Source organism: Emys orbicularis, chromosome 8 (genome assembly GCF_028017835.1).
Source record: "Emys orbicularis isolate rEmyOrb1 chromosome 8, rEmyOrb1.hap1, whole genome shotgun sequence".
Classification (NCBI taxonomy): Eukaryota; Metazoa; Chordata; order Testudines; family Emydidae; genus Emys; species Emys orbicularis.
The window spans coordinates 59,436,685-59,456,901 of NC_088690.1; the positions used below are offsets into that span (position 1 = coordinate 59,436,685).

The 20,217-nt window shown below is 49.3% G+C and overlaps 1 protein-coding gene across 4 annotated transcripts in view; it reads left to right on the plus strand.

Annotated features, from left to right (window-relative positions):
* ABL2 (ABL proto-oncogene 2, non-receptor tyrosine kinase) overlaps window positions 1–20,217 on the plus strand; it is an 85,159-nt gene that overhangs the window by 55,991 nt on the left and 8,951 nt on the right. For all 4 annotated transcript variants that reach the window (XM_065408866.1, XM_065408867.1, XM_065408868.1 and 1 more), the window contains exons 2-9: window positions 36–206; window positions 2,558–2,853; window positions 3,504–3,776; window positions 12,022–12,106; window positions 14,729–14,906; window positions 17,616–17,800; window positions 18,114–18,266; window positions 19,479–19,568. In XM_065408866.1, coding sequence (XP_065264938.1) covers window positions 36–206; window positions 2,558–2,853; window positions 3,504–3,776; window positions 12,022–12,106; window positions 14,729–14,906; window positions 17,616–17,800; window positions 18,114–18,266; window positions 19,479–19,568 — 1,431 coding nt within the window. The remainder of the gene's footprint in view (window positions 1–35; window positions 207–2,557; window positions 2,854–3,503; window positions 3,777–12,021; window positions 12,107–14,728; window positions 14,907–17,615; window positions 17,801–18,113; window positions 18,267–19,478; window positions 19,569–20,217) is intronic.

The window sequence follows — 20,217 nt, forward strand, 5'->3', positions numbered from 1 at the left end:
AGAGTAAATTCCCTCCTCTCACTTTTTTTGTCCAGAGGCCCTTCACCGCCCCTATGGTTGTGATGTTGAACCCCAGGCACTGAATGAAGCCATCAGGTGGAGCTCTAAGGAGAACCTGCTTGGAACCACTGAGAGCGATCCCAATCTTTTTGTTGCACTTTATGATTTTGTAGCAAGTGGCGACAACACACTCAGCATCACCAAAGGTAAGGCTTGCTGTACCCTTTCAACATCTTCATGTGGCTCCAGTTTGTTCTCATCAAGGTGTTGATTCACAGACCTGTGATAGCTGAGATGGTAGCACGTACCTGTCCAAACAGCCCTAAATTAGAGGGAAAGCATGACTCACATGGATTGTTGTTTCTCTGCCGCTCTACAAGGGGAAAGGTATTTCACACGAAGGCTGTGTCTACACTTAAGCCACTGCCAACGGCACAGTTGCAACACTGCAGCTATGCCACTGTAGCACTTCGGTGTAGAACTCACTATAGCAACAGGAGGGGTTCTCCCATCACTGTAGTTAATCCAACTCCCTGAGAGGCGGTAGATAGAAGAATTCTTCCACTGACATATCAACTTAGCACTGTCTATGCTGGGGGTTAGGCTGCCACTTAGGGATGTGGATTTTTCACACCCCTGAGTAATGTAGCTGGGTGAACCTAACTTTATAGTGTAGACCTGGCATAAGATGGCAGCATTAACGTCTCCCTGCAGAACTATCGGTAGCTTCCTTCAGTGCTAAAGCTGTGGGTTTAACAATGAGAAAAGAATATACTAGAATCACTTGTCACTTCATTCCATCAGAGAGAGTGGAAGAAGTGAATGTAGCTGAAGTAGATTATGGTCTTTCATGAACTGCTGATAGGTAGATTGGTGCCTTGCTAGTAGGTGTTTTTTCTTTGACTTATGTAACAGGGACCCCTGCTGGAGAAATAACTTATTGCAGAGATTACTATCTGTAGATAGGTTTCAGAGTAGCAGCTGTGTTAGTCTGTATCCGCAAAAAGAACAGGAGTACTTGTGGCACCTTAAAGACTAACATTTATTTGAGCATAAGCTTTCGTGGGCTAAAACCCACTTCATCGGATGGCATGCAGTGGAATCACTCTCGTTATAGTGTGTATGGTAACACCCATTGTTTCATGTTCTCTGTGTGTGTGTGTGTGTATATATCTCTTCCTACTGTATTTTCCACTGCATGCATCTGATGAAGTGGGTTTTAGCCCACGAAAGTTTATGCTCAAATAAATTTGTTAGTCTCTAAGGTGCCACAAGTACTCCTGTTCTTTTTATATGTAGATAGTACTCAGTTGGTGATCCAATGAGCATAATTATTACCATCCTAATACTCCAAAATCACCAGTGCTTAACCTTCCCATTGCAGTGTGAGACGTTTCATAATTTTTCTTCAGAAATAAGTAAACTCTTGGGTTAGGCCTATAGCACTGGTTTTCACTGCTAGTATCACTGCATGTCCTTCAGCCTTAGACAGGGCGTTGATTGAAGGGCAGTTAGCATAAGCCTGGGTGGTGCTGGGCATTAGTGACCAAACTAACTTGGCAGGTGGGAAGTTGATCCCGCACCTGCTCTGAAACTGTCAGCTTTCAAAACACTAGTTCTTCCCTGCTCCGGTCAGCAGCTGCTGATTTTACCAGTATCTCCATCCTCACAGAAAACTAATCCCAGCACCACTGCTGTCAACATGGACACAGATATTTTGGGAAAGTTCGGAGCCATTCTCTAAATTGGGTGGCTGGCACAGAGGGGCAGGTAACTGAACAGCCTGAGGAGCACTGCGTGGTAGGACTGTGATACTAGTACTGAGATCTAGAATCTCATGGTCCTGCTGTGGTAATATGTGCAGGCTTCTTTATCTGTCTGTAGTGACACTTCTCAACTTTATCGCCCATATACAGATTTCACTGTCCTGCTGCCTCAACTCAATGGAAATCAAAGGCTTCTTTAAATATACCAAGGAAAATATCAGCTTGGCGGTTTCTTAGCACTATTGTCAATGGATGCCAGAAAAATGTATCTTGCTGTACAACGATTTTTAAAGGGGTTGGTTTTAAGTCCTCCAACCTGGAATGGGTCCTCAACCTCTTAGGAAAGAGTCAGCTCCCTGCTCCAGAAATCTAAACCAGAGGAAGCACTGGAACTGGTTGACACATGTGGAAATGTGGTTGCCTGTTAGTAAGTTTTAGCTGAGTATCCAAACTGGAGTAACTAGGGAATAGTGTCTTAGCTGTTCAGCTCCTCAAATTTGGAGGTTGTCAAAACTCTCTCTCTCTTCCCCCTCCCCTCCCCCCCACGGCTCCTAAATCTAGGTTAAAAGCTCATGTGAGTCCACTTTCTGAATTTTACTTTTTATCTACTTAAAAATTACATGAAGCAGCTTGGGAATGTTGTATTAAAGGGTCTTTGCCAAAGACTTGTATTCTCTAGCTGCAAAGGCAGGCTTAGTTAACTAGTAGTATGTGTACTCAAAGAAGACTGACCTGATTTCAACTTGATTTCTCTCCCCCCCCCCCCCCCCCCCCCTTGTCCCCATCTTCAGGTGAGAAGCTACGAGTCCTGGGTTACAACCAGAATGGTGAATGGAGTGAGGTATGTTCTAAGAATGGGCAGGGATGGGTGCCAAGCAACTATATCACACCAGTGAACAGCCTGGAGAAGCATTCCTGGTATCATGGGCCCGTGTCACGCAGTGCAGCAGAGTATCTGCTGAGCAGTCTCATCAATGGCAGCTTCCTGGTTCGTGAAAGTGAGAGCAGCCCAGGGCAGCTGTCCATCTCCCTCCGGTACGAGGGGCGTGTTTACCACTACAGGATCAATACCACCGCAGATGGAAAGGTAAGGCCTGCTCCAAGGAACACAATGGGAAGAGGAAAATAGGGGATATCTCGATTATCTTGTCTTGTACAAGTGAAAGGTGAAAAAAAGGGAACGTCTGTCCACGCTATATTCCCTAATCCAAGAAATAACACTTTAGAAGAAATCTTGAGAATGCTGTTAATTGTCCTTGTTGAGTGGGTGACTGGAGAGCAGAATAGTGGTGGTTTGATGTAGTTACAGACCTATTTCAATTGGCCCTTGCAGGAACAGTCTGTATGTGAGAATAAGCAAGACTTTGCTAAACCAACAGTTGTTTGTCTTTGGCACAATTAGGGTGTGGTGCGTCACATCTGGGGGAGATTCCACTGGTCCTAAGGAGGTTGGAGACTGCACTTTACAATAGTTTTAATTTTAAAATTATGGAAAGCATAGGGGAGGTCATCAGACAAGCCGATCACTTCAGCGGCTGTACTTTCCCAACCTGCCTCTTACTGCAGATGTAAACCCTTTGTATTGGCCTGTTCTATTTTCCTATCAAACTGAGAGCAAATTTATTTATGAATTCCCTTCATATTTATTTGAATGTTTTTACTGTCCAGTCTTCCACGATCACTGAAATATTTCAGATATCTACATAGTTAAATGGATTCTTGATCCTTTCTCATCAGGTGTATGTGACAGCCGAAAGCCGCTTCAACACATTAGCAGAGCTAGTTCACCATCATTCTACAGTGGCAGATGGACTGGTGACAACCTTGCATTACCCAGCACCCAAGTGCAATAAGCCCACAGTCTATGGAGTGTCCCCCATCCATGACAAGTGGGAAATGGAACGAACGGATATCACCATGAAGCACAAACTTGGGGGAGGGCAGTATGGTGAAGTGTACGTTGGTGTCTGGAAGAAATACAATCTCACGGTTGCTGTGAAAACACTAAAGGTGGGTTTTAAGACCACTGTGCACTCATTGTTTCATTAGAAGTGCATGTTTAGCCAACAGAAGAGTGCAGTGTGCTCTTACTTCTGGAATGTTTTGCACCTGCTAATGCCAAACGCATCAGGAAATTGAGTGGGGAAACCCTAACTCCTATGCTGACTATACAGTAGCCTGCAGGGAAGAAAGGTTAGCAACAACAAACTTTAAGCTCCGTGTGTGGCTTAAAAGCAGTTAGAATTCCCTAGTCAAGTCTATTCTCCATGGAGACTGAGTGTCCAAGGCAGGGCTATTGTAACAGCCACCTGGAAGAAGAAAACGGGTTATGGAGGCTTCTCAGAGAACTAGGGGTCAGGAAAACTTCTTCTCCACCCCACTCCTGCCTCTGGGAAACTTCACAACCCTCTCTCCCTACACACCTGTCATTTAAGTTCCAACATTGTGTAGTCTGATTCTTTAGTGGTTATTGACTTCCAATTAACACTCATTTAAAGAGCTGGGGGGTTGTAAGATTCTAGTCCCAGAAGCAGGCACAACAGAAACAAGGTTATTGAGTTCAGTATCTGGTTGGGAACCCTGATATGCACAATAAAGGCACTCATGCTGAGGGCAAAGCAGAGCTTTCACCACTTGTATTAGCACAATTAGTAAAGAGACAAAAGCTCCAAACCACATACAAAGATAATAGTACTACAAAGTTAATGTTATATCTTGTACCATTCCTTGCATATATTCCCACACACTTCTTTGGGGATCTGGCAATGAAAGACAAAAAACCTGCTCTGTCCTTGGCATGTCAAGCAAATCCAATGGTCCAGGTCAACCGATGATGACGACACACATACCCCCTTACGTTGTGGTCTGCCCTGTTATAGGGCCTAGGACCTGTCATAAATATTCATTTGAGTGCCCAGCCTCCCATGTCCATATTTAACTTCCTTACCCTACGGGTGCCTTTTATCCTATAGCAGGGGTCGGCAACCTTTCAGAAGTGGTTTTCCGAGTCTTCATTTATTCACTCTGATTTAAGATTTCGGTGCCAGTAATACATTTTAACGTTTTTAGAAGGTCTCTTTCTATAAGTCTATAATATATAACTAAACTATTGTTGTATGTAAAGTAAATAAGGTTTTTAAAAAATTAAGAAGCTTCATTTAAAATTAAATTAAAATGCAGAGCCCCCCAGACCGGTGGCCAGGACCCGGGCAGTGTGAGTGCCATAGGTTGCCTACCCCTGTCCTATAGGTTTGTATACATATGATTTTAATTTATTACCATATGCATCAATTTGTTGCCAAGGCAAGTTTGTGGCTAAGCATCTGCAATGATCCATTGTAAGATATCCAAACTTAGTATCAGTTCAGTGTTCCTGCGGTTACCTGGTATTGTTATGCATAAACTCTCCCTCCTCCTCCTTCCCCCAAACATGCTATTCCCAGTTCTGCAAAACGCAGAGTAATTGTCAGGCCATTTTTCTATGCCAGAGGTCATAGGCCTCAAAGCCTTATGGTAACTTATGCCATATGCTAACTGCGTAAGATAATATCTTAGAGGATACAGGCCTATAGGTTCCTTGTGTTACTGCTAAGTAAAATAAAATGCTAAAGCTAGCTCTATAGTCTACAACTGTAGCTGTCATCTTCCCAGGTGAGAACACTTTGGCAGGATTCCCTTGTATAACCCATCAAAACTACTCCTTAGTCAGAAGGATTGCTAATAATTGACCTCAGGCCCTCTTTCCCTCCAGAGACTTGAGCTCTCTAGCCTTTTTTAGACTTGATGGACTAAGGAGCAAGAAATCACAAATTAAGCTTAAAGCTCCCAAGTGTCAGTGTAGATCAGTCACTAGGCTGATAAAGTTGCTTAACCATACTGCAGATGTCCAGTCAGCTGGGCCAGAGGTTATGGAGTCCTTTGATGATGTTTTGTTCAAAGCCTGAGTGAGAAGCAGCACCTATGTTGGTCAGTCGTGGGTGGGGAAGAAAAAACGGTTACTTACCTTCTGTAACTGTTGTTCTTTGAGATGTGTTGTTCACGTCCATTACACATTAGGTGTGCGCGCGCCGCGTGCACGAACGTCGGAAACTTTTTCCCTCAGCGGCTCCCGTCGGGCCTGCAGGGTCTCCCCTCCCGCCAGAGCGGCGCCCCGCTCTAGCGTATATATATCCCTGCCGGCCCGACCCTCCCTCGGTTCCTTCTTGCCGGTGACTCCGACAGAGGGGAAGGAGGGTGGGAAGTGTAATGGACGTGAACAACACATCTCGAAGAACAACAGTTACAGAAGGTAAGTAACCGTTTTTTCTTCTTCGAGTGATTGTTCACGTCCATTACACATTAGGTGACTCACAAGCTTACCATTGGAGGAGGGTAGGAGTCAAGGAATAACTGATTGAAGCACAGCCCTGCCGACAACCGCATCCTCTCTGGTCTGATGATGGATCGCGTAGTGGGCTGTGAACGTGTGCACCGACAACCAGGTGGCTGCTTTGCAGATTTCCTGGAGCGGAACCTGTGCCAAGCAGGCCGCCGAGGACACTTGGGCCCTAGTTGAGTGAGCCCTGATCTCCGGGGCTGGTACGTTGGCGAGCTCGTAGCACGTGCGTATGCAAAGCACAATCCATGCCGACAAGCGTTGCGTCGAAATAGGTTGGCCTCTCATTCGCTCCGCAACGGCAATAAACAGCTGAGTCGATTTGCGGAATGGCCTGGTGCGGTCTAGATAAAACGCCAAGGCCCGACGGACATCCAGGGTATGCAGGCTGCGGTGGCTGGGGTCCGTATGGGGCTTGGGGAAGAACACCGGTAAACAAATGTCCTGCCCCATATGAAAGTGCGTGACCACTTCTGGAAGGAATTTGGGGTGCGGCCTCAGTTGCACTTTATCCTTATTAAAAACTGTATAAGGAGGTTCCGAAGTGAGGGCTCTCAATTCCGATACCCTCCTAGCCGATGTGATGGCCACGAGAAACGCTACCTTCCATGAGAGGTGCAGGAGGGAGCAAGAGGCTAGGGGTTCAAAGGGTGGCCCCATGAGCTTAGTGAGGACCAGGTTGAGGTTCCACGCGGGGACCGGTGGGCGCGAGTAGGGAAACACCCTCTCCAACCCCTTGAGGAATCGGACTACTGTGGGGTTGGAGAACACCGAAACCCCCAACTCCCCAGGGTGGGACGCCGATATGGCAGCCAGATGCACCTTAATTGAGGCGGGGGCGAGCCCTTGATGCTTGAGGTGTAGCAAGTAGTCTAGAATTGATGGGATTGAGGCCTGCAGAGGCTGGATGTGGTGAGGCTCACACCAGTGGGAGAACCGTTTCCATTTGGCAAGGTAGGTCGCTCTTGTGGAGGGCTTTCTACTACCAAGGAGGACTTGCTGGACCTCATGAGAGCACCCGTGCTCCCTATCGTTTAGCCAGAGAGAAACCACGCCGTGAGATGTAGCGACAGTAGGTTCGGGTGGAGCAGGCAACCTCGGTCTTGTGTGCTGAGGTCGTGATGGAGGGGGAGGGTTATCGGAGTGGACACGGACAGTTCCAACAGGGACGTGAACCAGTGCTGACGTGGCCACGCCGGGGCAATAAGGATGACTGTCGCCTTGTCCCTGCGGGTTTTGAGGAGGACCCTGTGGATGAGCGGGAATGGGGGGAAGGCATACCCCAGGCTCCCGCCCCACGGGATTGCGAAGGCATCTGCCAATGACCCCGGACTGCGGTTCTGGAATGAACAAAACTGGGGGCATTGGCTGTTGTCCTCGGTGGTGAAGAGATCCACCTGGGGAAACCCCCACCTCCGGAAGATTGAACGCAGGACGTCCTGCTTCAACGTCCACTCGTGCATGAGATAGGACCGGCTGAGGTGATCCGCTAGTCCGTTTTGGACCCCCGGGAGATATGTCGCTAGTAAGTGGACTGAATGGGCTATGCAAAAGTCCCAGAGGCGGAGTGCCTCGTGACAGAGGGGAGAGGACCGGGACCCGCCCTGTTTGTTTATGTAGAACATGGCGGTAGTGTTGTCCGTCAGAACCAACACGCTGTGGCCTCTTATGGTAGCGTGAAAGGTTTGGCAGGCGAGGCGAACCGCCCTTAGCTCCTTCAGGTTGATATGAAGCAACTTTTCTTCCCTGGACCACAAGCCCTGAGTGCGCAGGTCCCCCAGGTGCACCCCCCAACCCAGGTCCGACGCGTCTGTTACTAACGTCAGAACGGGCTGTGGGGCGGCGAAAGGGACTCCCGCGCAAACCTGCTGCCGATCGAGCCACCAACGGAGGGCGTTCGACACCCGAGCCGGGATAGTCAAGACCAGGTCTAAGGGGTCTCTGTTGGGGCGATATGCTTGGGCCAGCCACAACTGCAGCGTCCTGAGTCTGAGGCGGGCGTGTCCGACTACGTGGGTGCAGGCCGCCATGTGCCCCAAGAGTTGTAAGCAACATCTGGCCGTGGTCGTGGGGAATTGCTGGATGGAGCTCACGGCCTTCTGAATGGCCAGGAACCTCGACACGGGGAGACTCGCCCGTGCCGCCACTGAGTCCAGGACTGCCCCTATGAAGTCCAGTCTCTGCGTAGGGACTAGTGATGACTTGGGTACATTGACCAGTAGACCGAGTTCGTGGAACACCTGTAGCGTCAATGCCACATGGGAGCGAACCTCGGCCTCCGGCCCACTAGGAGCCAGTCGTCCAGGTATGGGTAGACGCGCATCCTTCTTTTTCGAAGAAAAGCTGCTACCACGGACATGCATTTCGTGAATACGCGCGGGGCTGTTGCCAGGCCGAAGGGCAAAACTGTAAATTGGAAATGGCACTGGCTGACAGTGAAGCGCAGGAACCGCCGGTGGGCCGGTCGGATAGAGATGTGAAAATAGGCATCTTTCATATCGAGGGCAGCGTACCAATCCCCCGGATCCAGGGATGGAATGATGGTACCAAGGGAGACCATACGGAAACGTGGTTTGAGCAAGTATTTGTTTAGCTTGCGTAGGTCCAGAATAGGACGAAGGCCCCCTTTTGCTTTGGGAATGAGGAAGTATCTTGAATAGAACCCTTTCCCTTTGAGGTCCGGAGAAACCTCTTCCACCGCTCCTACTGTGAGGAGGGCCTGCACCTCTTGCAAGAGGAGTTGCTCGTGAGAGGGGTCCCTGAAGAGGGACGGGGTTGGGGGGTGGGAGGGAGGGGGCGAGGAGAACTGAAGGGTGTATCCTGCCTCCACCGTGCGTAGGACCCAGCGGTCCGATGTTATACGTGACCAAGCACGGTAAAAAATGGGACAGGCGGTCCCTGAAACACAGGGGGGGATCCGGAACAGAGGTTGGTACACTGTCCTCGATCGCAGCTTCAAAACCCTTGTTTGTTTCCCGGCTGCGGTTTGTTTTGGCCCTGATTTTGGCCTTGGTTGGGCGTGTTGTTGCGTCTACGCCTGTTATCCCTGCCCCTCCTGCAGTAAGGCTCCTGTCTAGGACGAGGGTGGTACTGCCTCTGCGGAGGTTGGGGCTTGAAGGGCTTCCTCTGCGTCACTGGGGTGTGCATCCCCAACGACTTGAGGGTAGCTCGAGAGTCCTTAAGGCTGTGTAGTCTGGCATCCGTTTGGTCCGAAAACAAGCCTGAACCCTCGAACGGAAGGTCTTGGAGGGTGTTTTGCACCTCTGGGGGAAGGCCAGAAGTCTGCAGCCATGCCGAGCGTCTCATTACCACTCCTGACGCAATTGTCCTAGCGGCTGCGTCAGCGGAGTCAAGTGAGGCCTGTAAGGAGGTTTTGGCCACCGCCTTCCCTTCGTCTACTAAGGCAGCAAACTCGGGTTGCGAGCCCTGAGGCAAGGCTTCCTTGAACTTGGACACCGATGCCCAGGAGTTGAAATTGTGCCTGTTCAGATCGCTTGTTGGTTCACGATCCGCAGCTGGAGGCCTCCGGACGAGTAGACCTTTCTCCCAAATAAGTCCAAGCGTTTTGCCTCCTTGGCCTTGGGGGCCGGGGCCTGTTGGCCATGTCGCTCCCGTTCGTTGACCGCGGAGACGACCAGCGAACATGGGGTTGGGTGGGACAATAGGAAATCAAACCCCTTGGATGGGGCGAAGTATTTCCTCTCTACGCCCTTTGCCGTAGGCGCCGTGGAGGCTGGTGTTTGCCATACGGTCTTGTAATTAGATTGGACCGTTTTTATGAGCGGGAGCGCAATCCTGGAGGGGCCTTCCGGGCTTAGAAGGTCGACCATAGGGTCTTCCTGCTCTACGGTTTCCTCTGCCTGCAACCCCTACTGGGCGGAGCAGGTCCTGGTGTGCCCGATGGTCAATCGGGGGAGGACCGGACACTGTTGTGCCCGCCACGGCTTCGTCTGGTGAGGAGGAGGAGGTCATGGCCTTTTGTGCGTCCTCTTCCTCCTGTAACTCCTCATCAGCAGGGCGCTCCTCCGGAGTGCGTTCTCTGACGTGGGCCTGAGACGGTGCCGGGCTCGGTGCCGAGTCGGCCCTTTCCCTTTCTGGCGGCCTGGATACCGTGGACTCCCTGCGGGAGGGTGGGCGCCACCGTGGGGAGCGGGACCGGTGTCCTGAGGGGCCCGATCTCGAGGTTCTGGACGGGGGGCCTTGTTGATGGTAGGCCCAAGGGGTCCAGAATGGCCATTGCCCTGGGTGGCCCCACTGTGGTTGCCAAGAGGCTTCGTGCTCCCTACTGGCCTGCGCTCTGTGGGCATATTTGCTGGAATGGCCCGAGTCCACCTCCGAAACTATGGACGGTGATCTAGAGGGCCACGGCGGTGCCGTGGGGCGGTGCCGGTCCGGGGTTGGAGAGCGGTGCCTTCGTGACCGGGAGTAGCGCCGTGCCGACCTGGATCGGTCCCGGTGGCCCCAGGACCGGGAGCGGCTGCGGGAGGCCGGTCTCCGGGATCGCGCGACCGAAACATCCCGGTGCCTGCTCGAGCAGGGCTGCTGGGCCGGTGCCTCGCGTCTGCTGGGGCCCGACGGTTGTGCGGCCCGCTGCGCGGAGGGAAGCCGGGAGTCCACCGAGGCGGAGCTCGACCGGGATTGGCGCCGCGAACGGTGCCGAGATGGCGACTGTGATGGGTGCATCATCGCCGGCTTGCCTTTGGACGGCAGTCTCGGCGGAATATCCTTAGCGCGGAGGGTGCCTTCAGCGGACAATTCAATGAGGTCCTTTGCTGCCTCAAATGTGTCCGGGGTGGAGGGCTGTTCCAACAGTTCCTCCAGCCCTTCCTCCTCACTCGACGCGCCTATCCCGGGGCTCGACGGGCCTTTCGGCGCCGGAGCCACTGGCACCGGGATCTGTGTTGGGACCGCAACGGCTTTAGTGGCACTTGCAGTCTTCGCGGGCGCTACCCTCTTGTGCGGGGAACATCCTCGGGCCTTGGGTTGGCCCTTCGGCTTAGCCGGCGAAGAGGACCGGTGCCGGGGGTGTTCCCTCCGAGCCGGTGCCGTAGGCTTAGGTTGCCCCGCCGGCATCGGATCCTGAACCGATGCCGGGGCACTCCGCACCGAGGTTGACGGTGCCGTAGAAGTGGAGGGCTGTAACGCCGACTCCATGAGCAGCTGCTTAAGGCGAAAGTCTCTCTCTTTCTTAGTCCTGGGCTTGAAAGCCTTACAGATCTTGCAGCGCTCCTTTTGGTGTGCTTCCCCCAGGCAACGGAGACACGATTCGTGTGGATCACTCAATGGCATAGGCTTGCGGCACGTGGCACAAGCCTTGAAGCCTTGGGCGTGCGGCATGCGCCGCGGCCCAGGGCCGGTGCCGGGGTTAGCCAAACACCTAACACAAAGAGTTTAAGCCTTTGTAAAGAACTGATAACTGCTAGCTTAACACTAACTACTAACGAACTGATAACTGTAACACTAATTACTATGCTAAGGGACACTCTCAGATGAGAGACAGAGTTGTTCCAACGTCGCCTCGGACGGTAAGAAGGAACTGAGGGAGGGTTGGACCGGCAGGGATATATATACGCTAGAGCGGGGCGCCGCTCTGGCGGGAGGGGAGACCCTGCAGGCCCGACGGGAGCCGCTGAGGGAAAAAGTTTCCGACGTTCGTGCACGCGGCGCGCGCACACCTAATGTGTAATGGACGTGAACAGTCACTCGAAGAAGAAATGGACATGCTTTTTTGCAAACACTAGTGCATTAATGAAACCAGAAATGAGAAACAGATGTAAAAGAATTTATCTCCAGTTCCTGTGTTGGAACAGTACAGTGTTAAAACAGACCTTAAAGTCATTAAGAGGGGTTTGCCTGTTTTCTTTTGTCCCATTTTTCCAGGAAGATACCATGGAAGTGGAGGAGTTCTTGAAAGAAGCTGCTGTGATGAAGGAAATCAAGCACCCAAATCTAGTGCAATTATTAGGTGAGTGAAGGAGTTTGATCTCTCTTTCTGTGCTTACTGTCTTAATTTCTATTTAAACTGAATCTTTGTTTAAAAACAGTGCAGGGCTGCCCAGAGGATTCAGGGGGCCTGGGGTCTTCGGCGGCAGGGGGCCCCCGCCGCCGAATTGCCGCCAAAGACCCGGCACTTCGGCAGCAGGTCCCGGGGCGGAAGGACCCCCCGCCGCGGGTCTTCAGGGCACTTCGGCGGCGGGTCCCGGAGCAGAAGGACCCCCCGCCGCCGAATTGCCGCTGAAGACCCGGAGCGGAAGAAGCTCCGGGGGCCCGGGCTCCGCGAGAGTTTTCCGGGCCCCCCGGAGCGAATGAAGGACCCCGCTCCAGGGACCCCGAAAAACTCTCGTGGGGGCCCCTGCGGGGCCTGGGGCAAATTGCCCCACTTGCCCCCCCCAGGCGGCCCTGAAACAGTGACAGCTGTCATATTATTGACCTGCTTTAGTCTATGCACTATTCTTGCAAAGTCGGGGTCTAGTCTGGGTTTAAGCTAACAGTACGCGCCGAAGTGTACACCAGTGGCAGTGGCATTCAAACTTGGCCTAATTGAAGGCCATTTTGACAACTTGCCTGGAGCTACGGGACACCCCAAATTTTAATCCAATACTTAATAGAGAACTGTGACATCTATTGACAGAGTCCAGCAGGCAATACTACCTGGGTGCTTGGATCAAACTGCATACTCAGATCTGTCCGCTTCTTTGGATGGTGCCTATATTTAGACAGCATTGGTTTATGCTGTGGTACTCTGAGTTGCATTTGACCTAAGGATGACGTTTAGGCCTCTCTGGGTTTATAGTGTCCTCACCTTTGTGGTATGTGTACTCTTGGGGCACTAGACTGAAGTCCAAGTGCTTTAGCTATATAAGATATGTTTGACAACATACATTCCGAAGTTGGAGTTTTCTGTTCTGCGTGCGCACACACACACGCACGCACTAGTGAAACCTGACCATGCATTATACTACTCTACATCTTTAGCATCCAGTCAAATTACACCTTGACCACAGCCATGTTAATGGACAGACTACTTTTTGGGTCTGTCAGATCAGCCTTACAAAATGTTACTTACCTGGACTGAAGCTTTTTTTATTAGTGCGATAGCCAAAAATACAGAGACAGTTAAAGTAATACAGTTATCACTGCACTGAGGGAGATGATGTCATATCTAAAAGCACATATGATACTCTCATTCACACATGACACTGTCATTTATAGTCTTTGCCCAGTTACTTATATGAACAGAAAGACATTTATTGAAAAAAGCCCCACTGAATAGATTAAATATATCTATAACTAATAACAATACAGAGCAACCAAATCTCTACTGCTGTGGGAAAGGACTAATATGCATATCACCAAATAAATATTAGTGTGTTGTCCTCTAGGTTCAAATATAACAATTAGATAACTGCAATGGGGAGGCAAAATGAAGAGATAAGCCCATATTGAAGCAACACGTGAGTGGAAGAAATATGCAGGCTTTGCAGCTTGGCCATCCCCAAGTTTTCCCACTGGAATGTGTATGGTCGGGTGATTACTGCTACATAGTCAGCATAGCTGTTAATTCTGTATGTGGAAAGATTCTCTATAGACATTAGATCCCAAATCTTCACTAGTGTATAGTCCCATCTGCTGCCGCACCTGGACTGTCACTACTTTTGGGAGCCAAGCTGTCAGCTAAGAGTAGGGCGAAAGGAAATAATGCTGGGAATGTGAAGAACTCCAGTAACGTCAATCACTCTGCACCCATTATCAAGTAGACACAGAAGATGTCTCTGCCCAGCCCTGTCTGGTAGCCGGAGGAGAGCACAATGTAAAGAGACTTGTGTTCAAGATATATATCAGTGCTTTTGGAGTACCTCTTCTGATCCATCATGTGGGAGTATGCTGTTTGTCAGTGTGAGAGAGCCAGAATGATTAGCCGTAAAAGGGAGCTACAAAGGGGGTGAGACCTATTTAAAGAATTGACACTAATATCCTGTTTCCCTCTACCACCAATACATGTTTTGCACACAGCTGCAATAAATGTGCAAGTTGTCAAAGGAATGTGTGTGAATGAGTCCTGATCTACAAGCAGGCTGCATGGTATTGATAGTTTACCAAGCTGTCATACATGGGAGTTTTCACATACTTAAGTGACATTCCAACTTGTAGACCCACCCAGCTGATTCTTACCTGGTAATGACCAGCTTTAGTGGGAATTCTAATTGGCCTCATGAGTTTGAGGGTGAGAAAAAGATCAAATTCTTAGGGTTCAAAACATCTCTTCTTCCACTCTGCATCCATGCATCACTGTGAAACTGCTCTCTTATGCATATTCCATTGGATTATTAGAACTTTGGTACTAATTACCCCATATGTAGAGTGGCACTGAATGTGCACTTGGCCTCCTGTATCTCGGTTTGTGGTAGGCCACACTGAAGTTGTTCCTGGAAAATGAAACAGATTCAACTTTGAGTACAACAAATGGGATAGGAGTACATTACTTTGGCAGAAAATGCTGTAAATGGATTTCAGATCCTTCAAGAGTACTGGTAAACTAGGGCTGAGATAATTACTTAAATGTTAACTTTGTCTCTTTCACGGCCAGGTGTATGCACCCTGGAGCCACCCTTTTACATTGTGACGGAATATATGCCATATGGGAACCTGCTGGACTACCTACGAGAATGCAACCGGGAGGAGGTGAGCGCAGTCGTGCTGCTCTACATGGCCACTCAGATCTCCTCTGCTATGGAGTACTTGGAGAAGAAGAATTTCATCCACAGGTGGGTGACATGCCACTATGCTGTGTCGCAAACCCACATGGCAGTGAAAGGGGATGAGACGTTACCCTATCGTTCAGAATGAGACCTTTTGCAGTTTTCATGGGCTTGGAAGTGGGATTTCAAGAAAGGTCACCTACAAGCTCTTTGAAGGAAATGGGGAGCCAGAGTTACCTGTTCGAATCTGGTCTAGTTCAGTAATGAAAGGGCCTGTGTGTCATGAGCTGATTTTATCCCATTCCCAATGGGCATGTATCCATCATCACAATAGCCATTGTTGTTGGCAGTCTTAATAGAGGCCCAACAAAGAATGAACCGTGGACACTGAGCTGTCTTATCATTCCTAGTGGTGATCCCTTTAGTTGGAAGCTTACATTGTCTTTGCCTGTTCTGTGCAGAGAGACCTTCCTCCTTCGGGCTGATCGGTTTCACATCTCTCAGTTACTAAATTCATTTAAAAATACTCTATCCTTTTTTAAATGTAGGGGCATAATGACAGCTCAGCAGAAGGGTTAGGCAAAAATACATTTGCTCCCACTCATCCTGGTGTGGATGAGAGCGAATAATTGATACTAGAGGCCCTTTCAGCATCAGTCTCAGGGCTCATCCTTCATGGTAAGAAGTGCATATATATTGGACACTTATTTTTATTTAAAATAATAATTTGCTTCTGTGCCCAGGCCTTTGAGTAAGCACATAGTACTATTGCTGTTACCCTATCCTTTGCCCTCACCCCTACCCCTCCCTATTGTTTGATTACCTCTTTAATTCATCCCTTCATAAATTATATTGCAAGCTTTCTGAGACCGGGTCCATGGCCTGTATTGTGCATTGTGCCTTGCACACTTTTGAGTGCTTGTCATCGTGCCTCTCACCTCCAGAGCACCTTCCCATGTCTGGGTGCAGTGTTACAGGGTGTTTTTCAATATAGCACCCCCTGTAGTCATTCTGGGGGTGCCACAACAGTCTGTCATTGTATGGGGCCTAGCCGTCCAGGGTTAACACAAAAGTCCCAAAGAGGAAACCCCCAAGTCTAGTGGCTTTTGAGCCCAGTCCTCAACCTTAGTCTGGGAGCTGTGATACTTGGCCTCTTCTCCTTCTGATTCCCATGTCTTCCCTCTTCGTCTGAGAAAGAGTAGGGGAACCTAGGACCACCCTCATCTCTGGGTTGGGGCCAAGGACAATTCCTTCAATCCCTTCAACATTTTCCCGGGACTGCTCCTACCTTTTGCCCAGCTTGTCAAAATCTTCTCTCAGGAGTCTATCGCTGCCTAGAATCATAGGACTGAAAGGGACCTTGAGAAGTCTTCTAGTCCAGTCCCATACACTCAGGGCAGGACTAAGTATTATCTACACCATCCCTGACAAGTGTTTGTCTAACCTGCTCTTAAAAATCTCCAATGACGGAGATTCCACAACCTCCATAGGCAATCTATTCCAGTGCTTAACCACCCTGGCAGGAAGTTTTTCCTAATGTCCAACATAAACCACTCTTCCTATTCTATCGTCAGAGGTTAACTAGAACAATTTTTCTTCCTCCTCCTTGTAACAATCTTTTATGAAAACTGTTACCATGTCCCCCCTCAGTCTTCTCTTCTCCAGATTAAACAAACCCAGTTTTTTCAATCTTCCCTCATGGGTCATGTTTTCTAGACCTTTAATCATTTTTGTTGCTCTCCTCTGGACTTTCTCCAATTTGTCCACATCTTACCTGAAATACAGTGTCCAGAACTGGATACAATACTCCAGTTGAGGCCTAATCAGTGTGGAATAGTGGTTCTTCATCACTTCTTCTTTGGCAGCTACAAGGGTACCCCTTGAAGCTGCTCCCAGCCCCTCACAGCAGCTAGGCTGTGACAAGTAACTCCTTTATCTTTTGCCTGGAGCTAGTCAGTCTTTCCCTCCTCCAAGCAGGAATTTCCCCCTCAGCCCTGTCTCCAGAGCTAGGATAATGCCTCAGATCTCTTTGGCTCAGGTTAGTCAGTCCTACCTTCCTTAAAGCAGGATCTCCCTCTCAGCCCTCTCTCTGTAGTTAGGGTTATCTCCTAGCTTTAGGTTAATCAGTATTACCCTCCTTCAAGCAGGAGTTCCCTCCCCAGCACTTTCCTTGCAGCAGGGGTTGTGACTTAAATCAGCTGCAAGGCTTTTGCCAATTCCCTTCAGCTGTGCACCCTTCCTAATTATCCTTCCACTCTGGAGGGTCCAGCAGGGCAGCCTTCTCCCATCAGTGCCTGTCTGCTGGCAGGCATGAGGCAGCCTTTATGTTGTTCCTTCTCCAAACTCCTTCCGAGCTGGATGGGAGAGAGGGAAGCCTCGCCCCACCTTCTCTGCAAGGTTCTGGCCCTTGTAGGTAGAGTGTCCAGATTCCTTCCACAAGTGCATTCATTCCCATGACCCTGAGGTTTCTATATGTATCTGCTGGACCCTCCTGAACCCTTAAAGGGTCAGGTAGTGGAGTGGGCAGCTGGCCACTAGGTGCTGCTACTCTCGATGGCAGACTACTCTGTCATAGTGCTGTATGATATAATTAATACATTGTACACCAACTGCGAATGTAGAATTATAGTTAAAAATAAATTGTGCATGTGGCCCAGCAATTGGTGTGCAAAGACAAATTAATGCAATGCTTGTACCGCACATGTATTGGGATGAAGAGTTCAGGATGTTTGCACCACAGCATCCCTGCGATTGCATCTCTTCTCACTCACACAGGGACCTAGCGGCTCGAAACTGCTTGGTAGGAGAAAACCACGTGGTGAAGGTGGCTGACTTCGGCTTAAGTCGATTGATGACTGGAGATACCTACACAGCTCATGCTGGAGCCAAGTTTCCTATCAAGTGGACAGCACCTGAGAGCCTGGCCTATAACACCTTCTCAATTAAATCAGATGTGTGGGGTAAGGAGGAAAGAACTCACAATGTTCTAAGCCCTCTTCTATGCCAGCCCAGGTAGAAGGCATCTTTCCTTCCTTAGTCTGCTCTCAGAGGGACGAGGAAGATGTGTTCTGATACCAGGCTAGGTCACCACATCAAAACTCAGCAATACTTTTAGCTTGCAAATCTCCCCTTGTGCCTTCCCCCACGGGCTGGCCTGAAAATACCTTCAGAGGAGAGACTGCTTTATGTTACAGTACAAACAGCGGTAGCATTCAGACGATGGAAGAGAAGGGATAGATTTATAATCATAACCTATTTGTCCTCTTTTTGCAGCCTTTGGGGTGCTATTATGGGAAATTGCCACCTACGGGATGTCACCATACCCAGGTATTGACCTCTCACAGGTGTACGATCTGCTGGAGAAGGGATATCGGATGGAACAACCAGAGGGGTGCCCTCCAAAAGTTTATGAACTGATGAGGGCATGTGAGTATTTCCTTTCACTTTCAATTTGGAGGCAAAATAGAGTCTGTGGAGGTGGAGGGAATCTACAATAGGCTATGGAGTCTTTTGCTTCTAGCTTGCCACTTCAAATAGAGCTGATGGTGGTAGTGTTTTCAACACAGTGTTTGATCTGTATGAAATGAGTGTGATGGTCTCAAGCTGAGGGAGCACATATCCACTTCAGAAAATCACCATTACCGCTGGTACTAGATGGCACTTTTGGAATTGTCAGCAGAGGCCAAGGACTGCATAGCCCCAGAAGGCTGAATTATCCAAACTCTGTGAAGGGATTATCTCACCTCTTGATGCCTCCTTGTGGCTGGGCATGGCGTGGCAGCATTCTCTCTTCCCTGGGGTCTGCATCTGCTGGCTGCTCCACTTCTGCAGTGGCCTGCCTCTTCCTGTGACTTGGCCCTCCGGGGCAGTCCATAAACAAAAAGCAAGGGGAATTAACACAAACAAACTGAGTTAGTACAAGAGAGAGGGGAATGGCTCCCTCTCAGGGCGTATCAGAATCAGGCCCTCCCTTCCTTGAGGGAGGGATCTTCACACAGTTGTTGTCAGGAAAGATCCTGCCTTCCCACGGCCATTTCCACAGGAGTGGAGAGTTGAAGGTCTGTTCTCTTCCCTGGCCTGCCCACAAGTGAGCTGTTCTGCTCCCCTTTTAACTCCTCCTCAAGCCTGTGCATGTCTTGCAGGTGTGGTGGGCCAGGGCTGGCTGAGCCCAGAGCAGCTCCTTAACCCCTTGTTGTCAGTGTGGGGTTTGTATACCCCATCACAGGCCCCACAGCACAGTTTAAAAAAAATTGGTGGTTCACTGCTGAAAGCTTGCACTGCTGGTGCTATATATACTTCTTCTGTGGTTAGATAAGAATTCAGTCTCCAGGGCCGAGGTAGCAAACAAGGAAAAACTCACTTTGAATTTAAAAAAAAAAAAAAAAAAAATTGGAAAAGCTGATGTTGGTGACATGGTGCTTGGCTTAAATCCAATGATGTAATTCCTGACCCATCAACACCACATCAGTGCTTTACTTGGATACAGTGGGACCTGTTCCACAGCCAGTGTATCAGTAGGATATTGTAGTCCGTCAGGTAGTGGGTTGGCGACTTTTCTACCTTCCTCAGTGAGAATACTAGATTGTCCACTATTCCTGCTTCATACACTGAGAACTTTCCTGGTTTCTCATGCTGCAGGCTGGAAGTGGAATCCCCCAGACCGACCATCCTTTGCTGAGACCCATCAAGCCTTTGAAACAATGTTCCATGACTCCAGCATCTCTGAAGGCAAGTACCCTTGCTACTGTACTCAAAATGTTGGGAGTGGAGTTTCACCTCCAGGGCACTGTCTGACCGAGGCAGGCTGATTACAGGCCTACTGGTGCTCACCTTGCTAGAATACAGAAGCCATTTGACTGCATTGGATATGTTCTTCTCAACATGTGCAAACTTGTGTTCATATTCATTGTAATGGATACACTTTAGAAATATTTCAGTGCAGGGGAAACGGAAGTAATTCATTCAGGTACAAAGAGGAGAGATTTTTAGAAAGAATAAACTCTTGCTTCCATTGCAGAGTTTGACTATCATTCAGGGGACAAGTGAGGAAGGTGGGTGGGCGTAAAATAGGTAGGGTTTATATTTTTGACTCCAGAAATTGCGCGACTGTGAAAACAATTTATATTTATAAAGTAGTATTACTGCTTTAATCTCTGAAGTCAGGTTCTCCTAGCATGCCATTACCAGCAACAAATGGATGCAATAACCTCATGGACATAGCTAGAAAATAAATATTAGGGCTAGTCTACACTAGAAGCGCTACAGCAGTGCAGTTTCACCAATGCAGCTGCGCCGCTGTAGTGCATCTGGTGAAGCTGCTGTACAGTCTATGCCAACAGGAGAGAGCTCTCCCACCGACTTAATTAATCCACCCCAA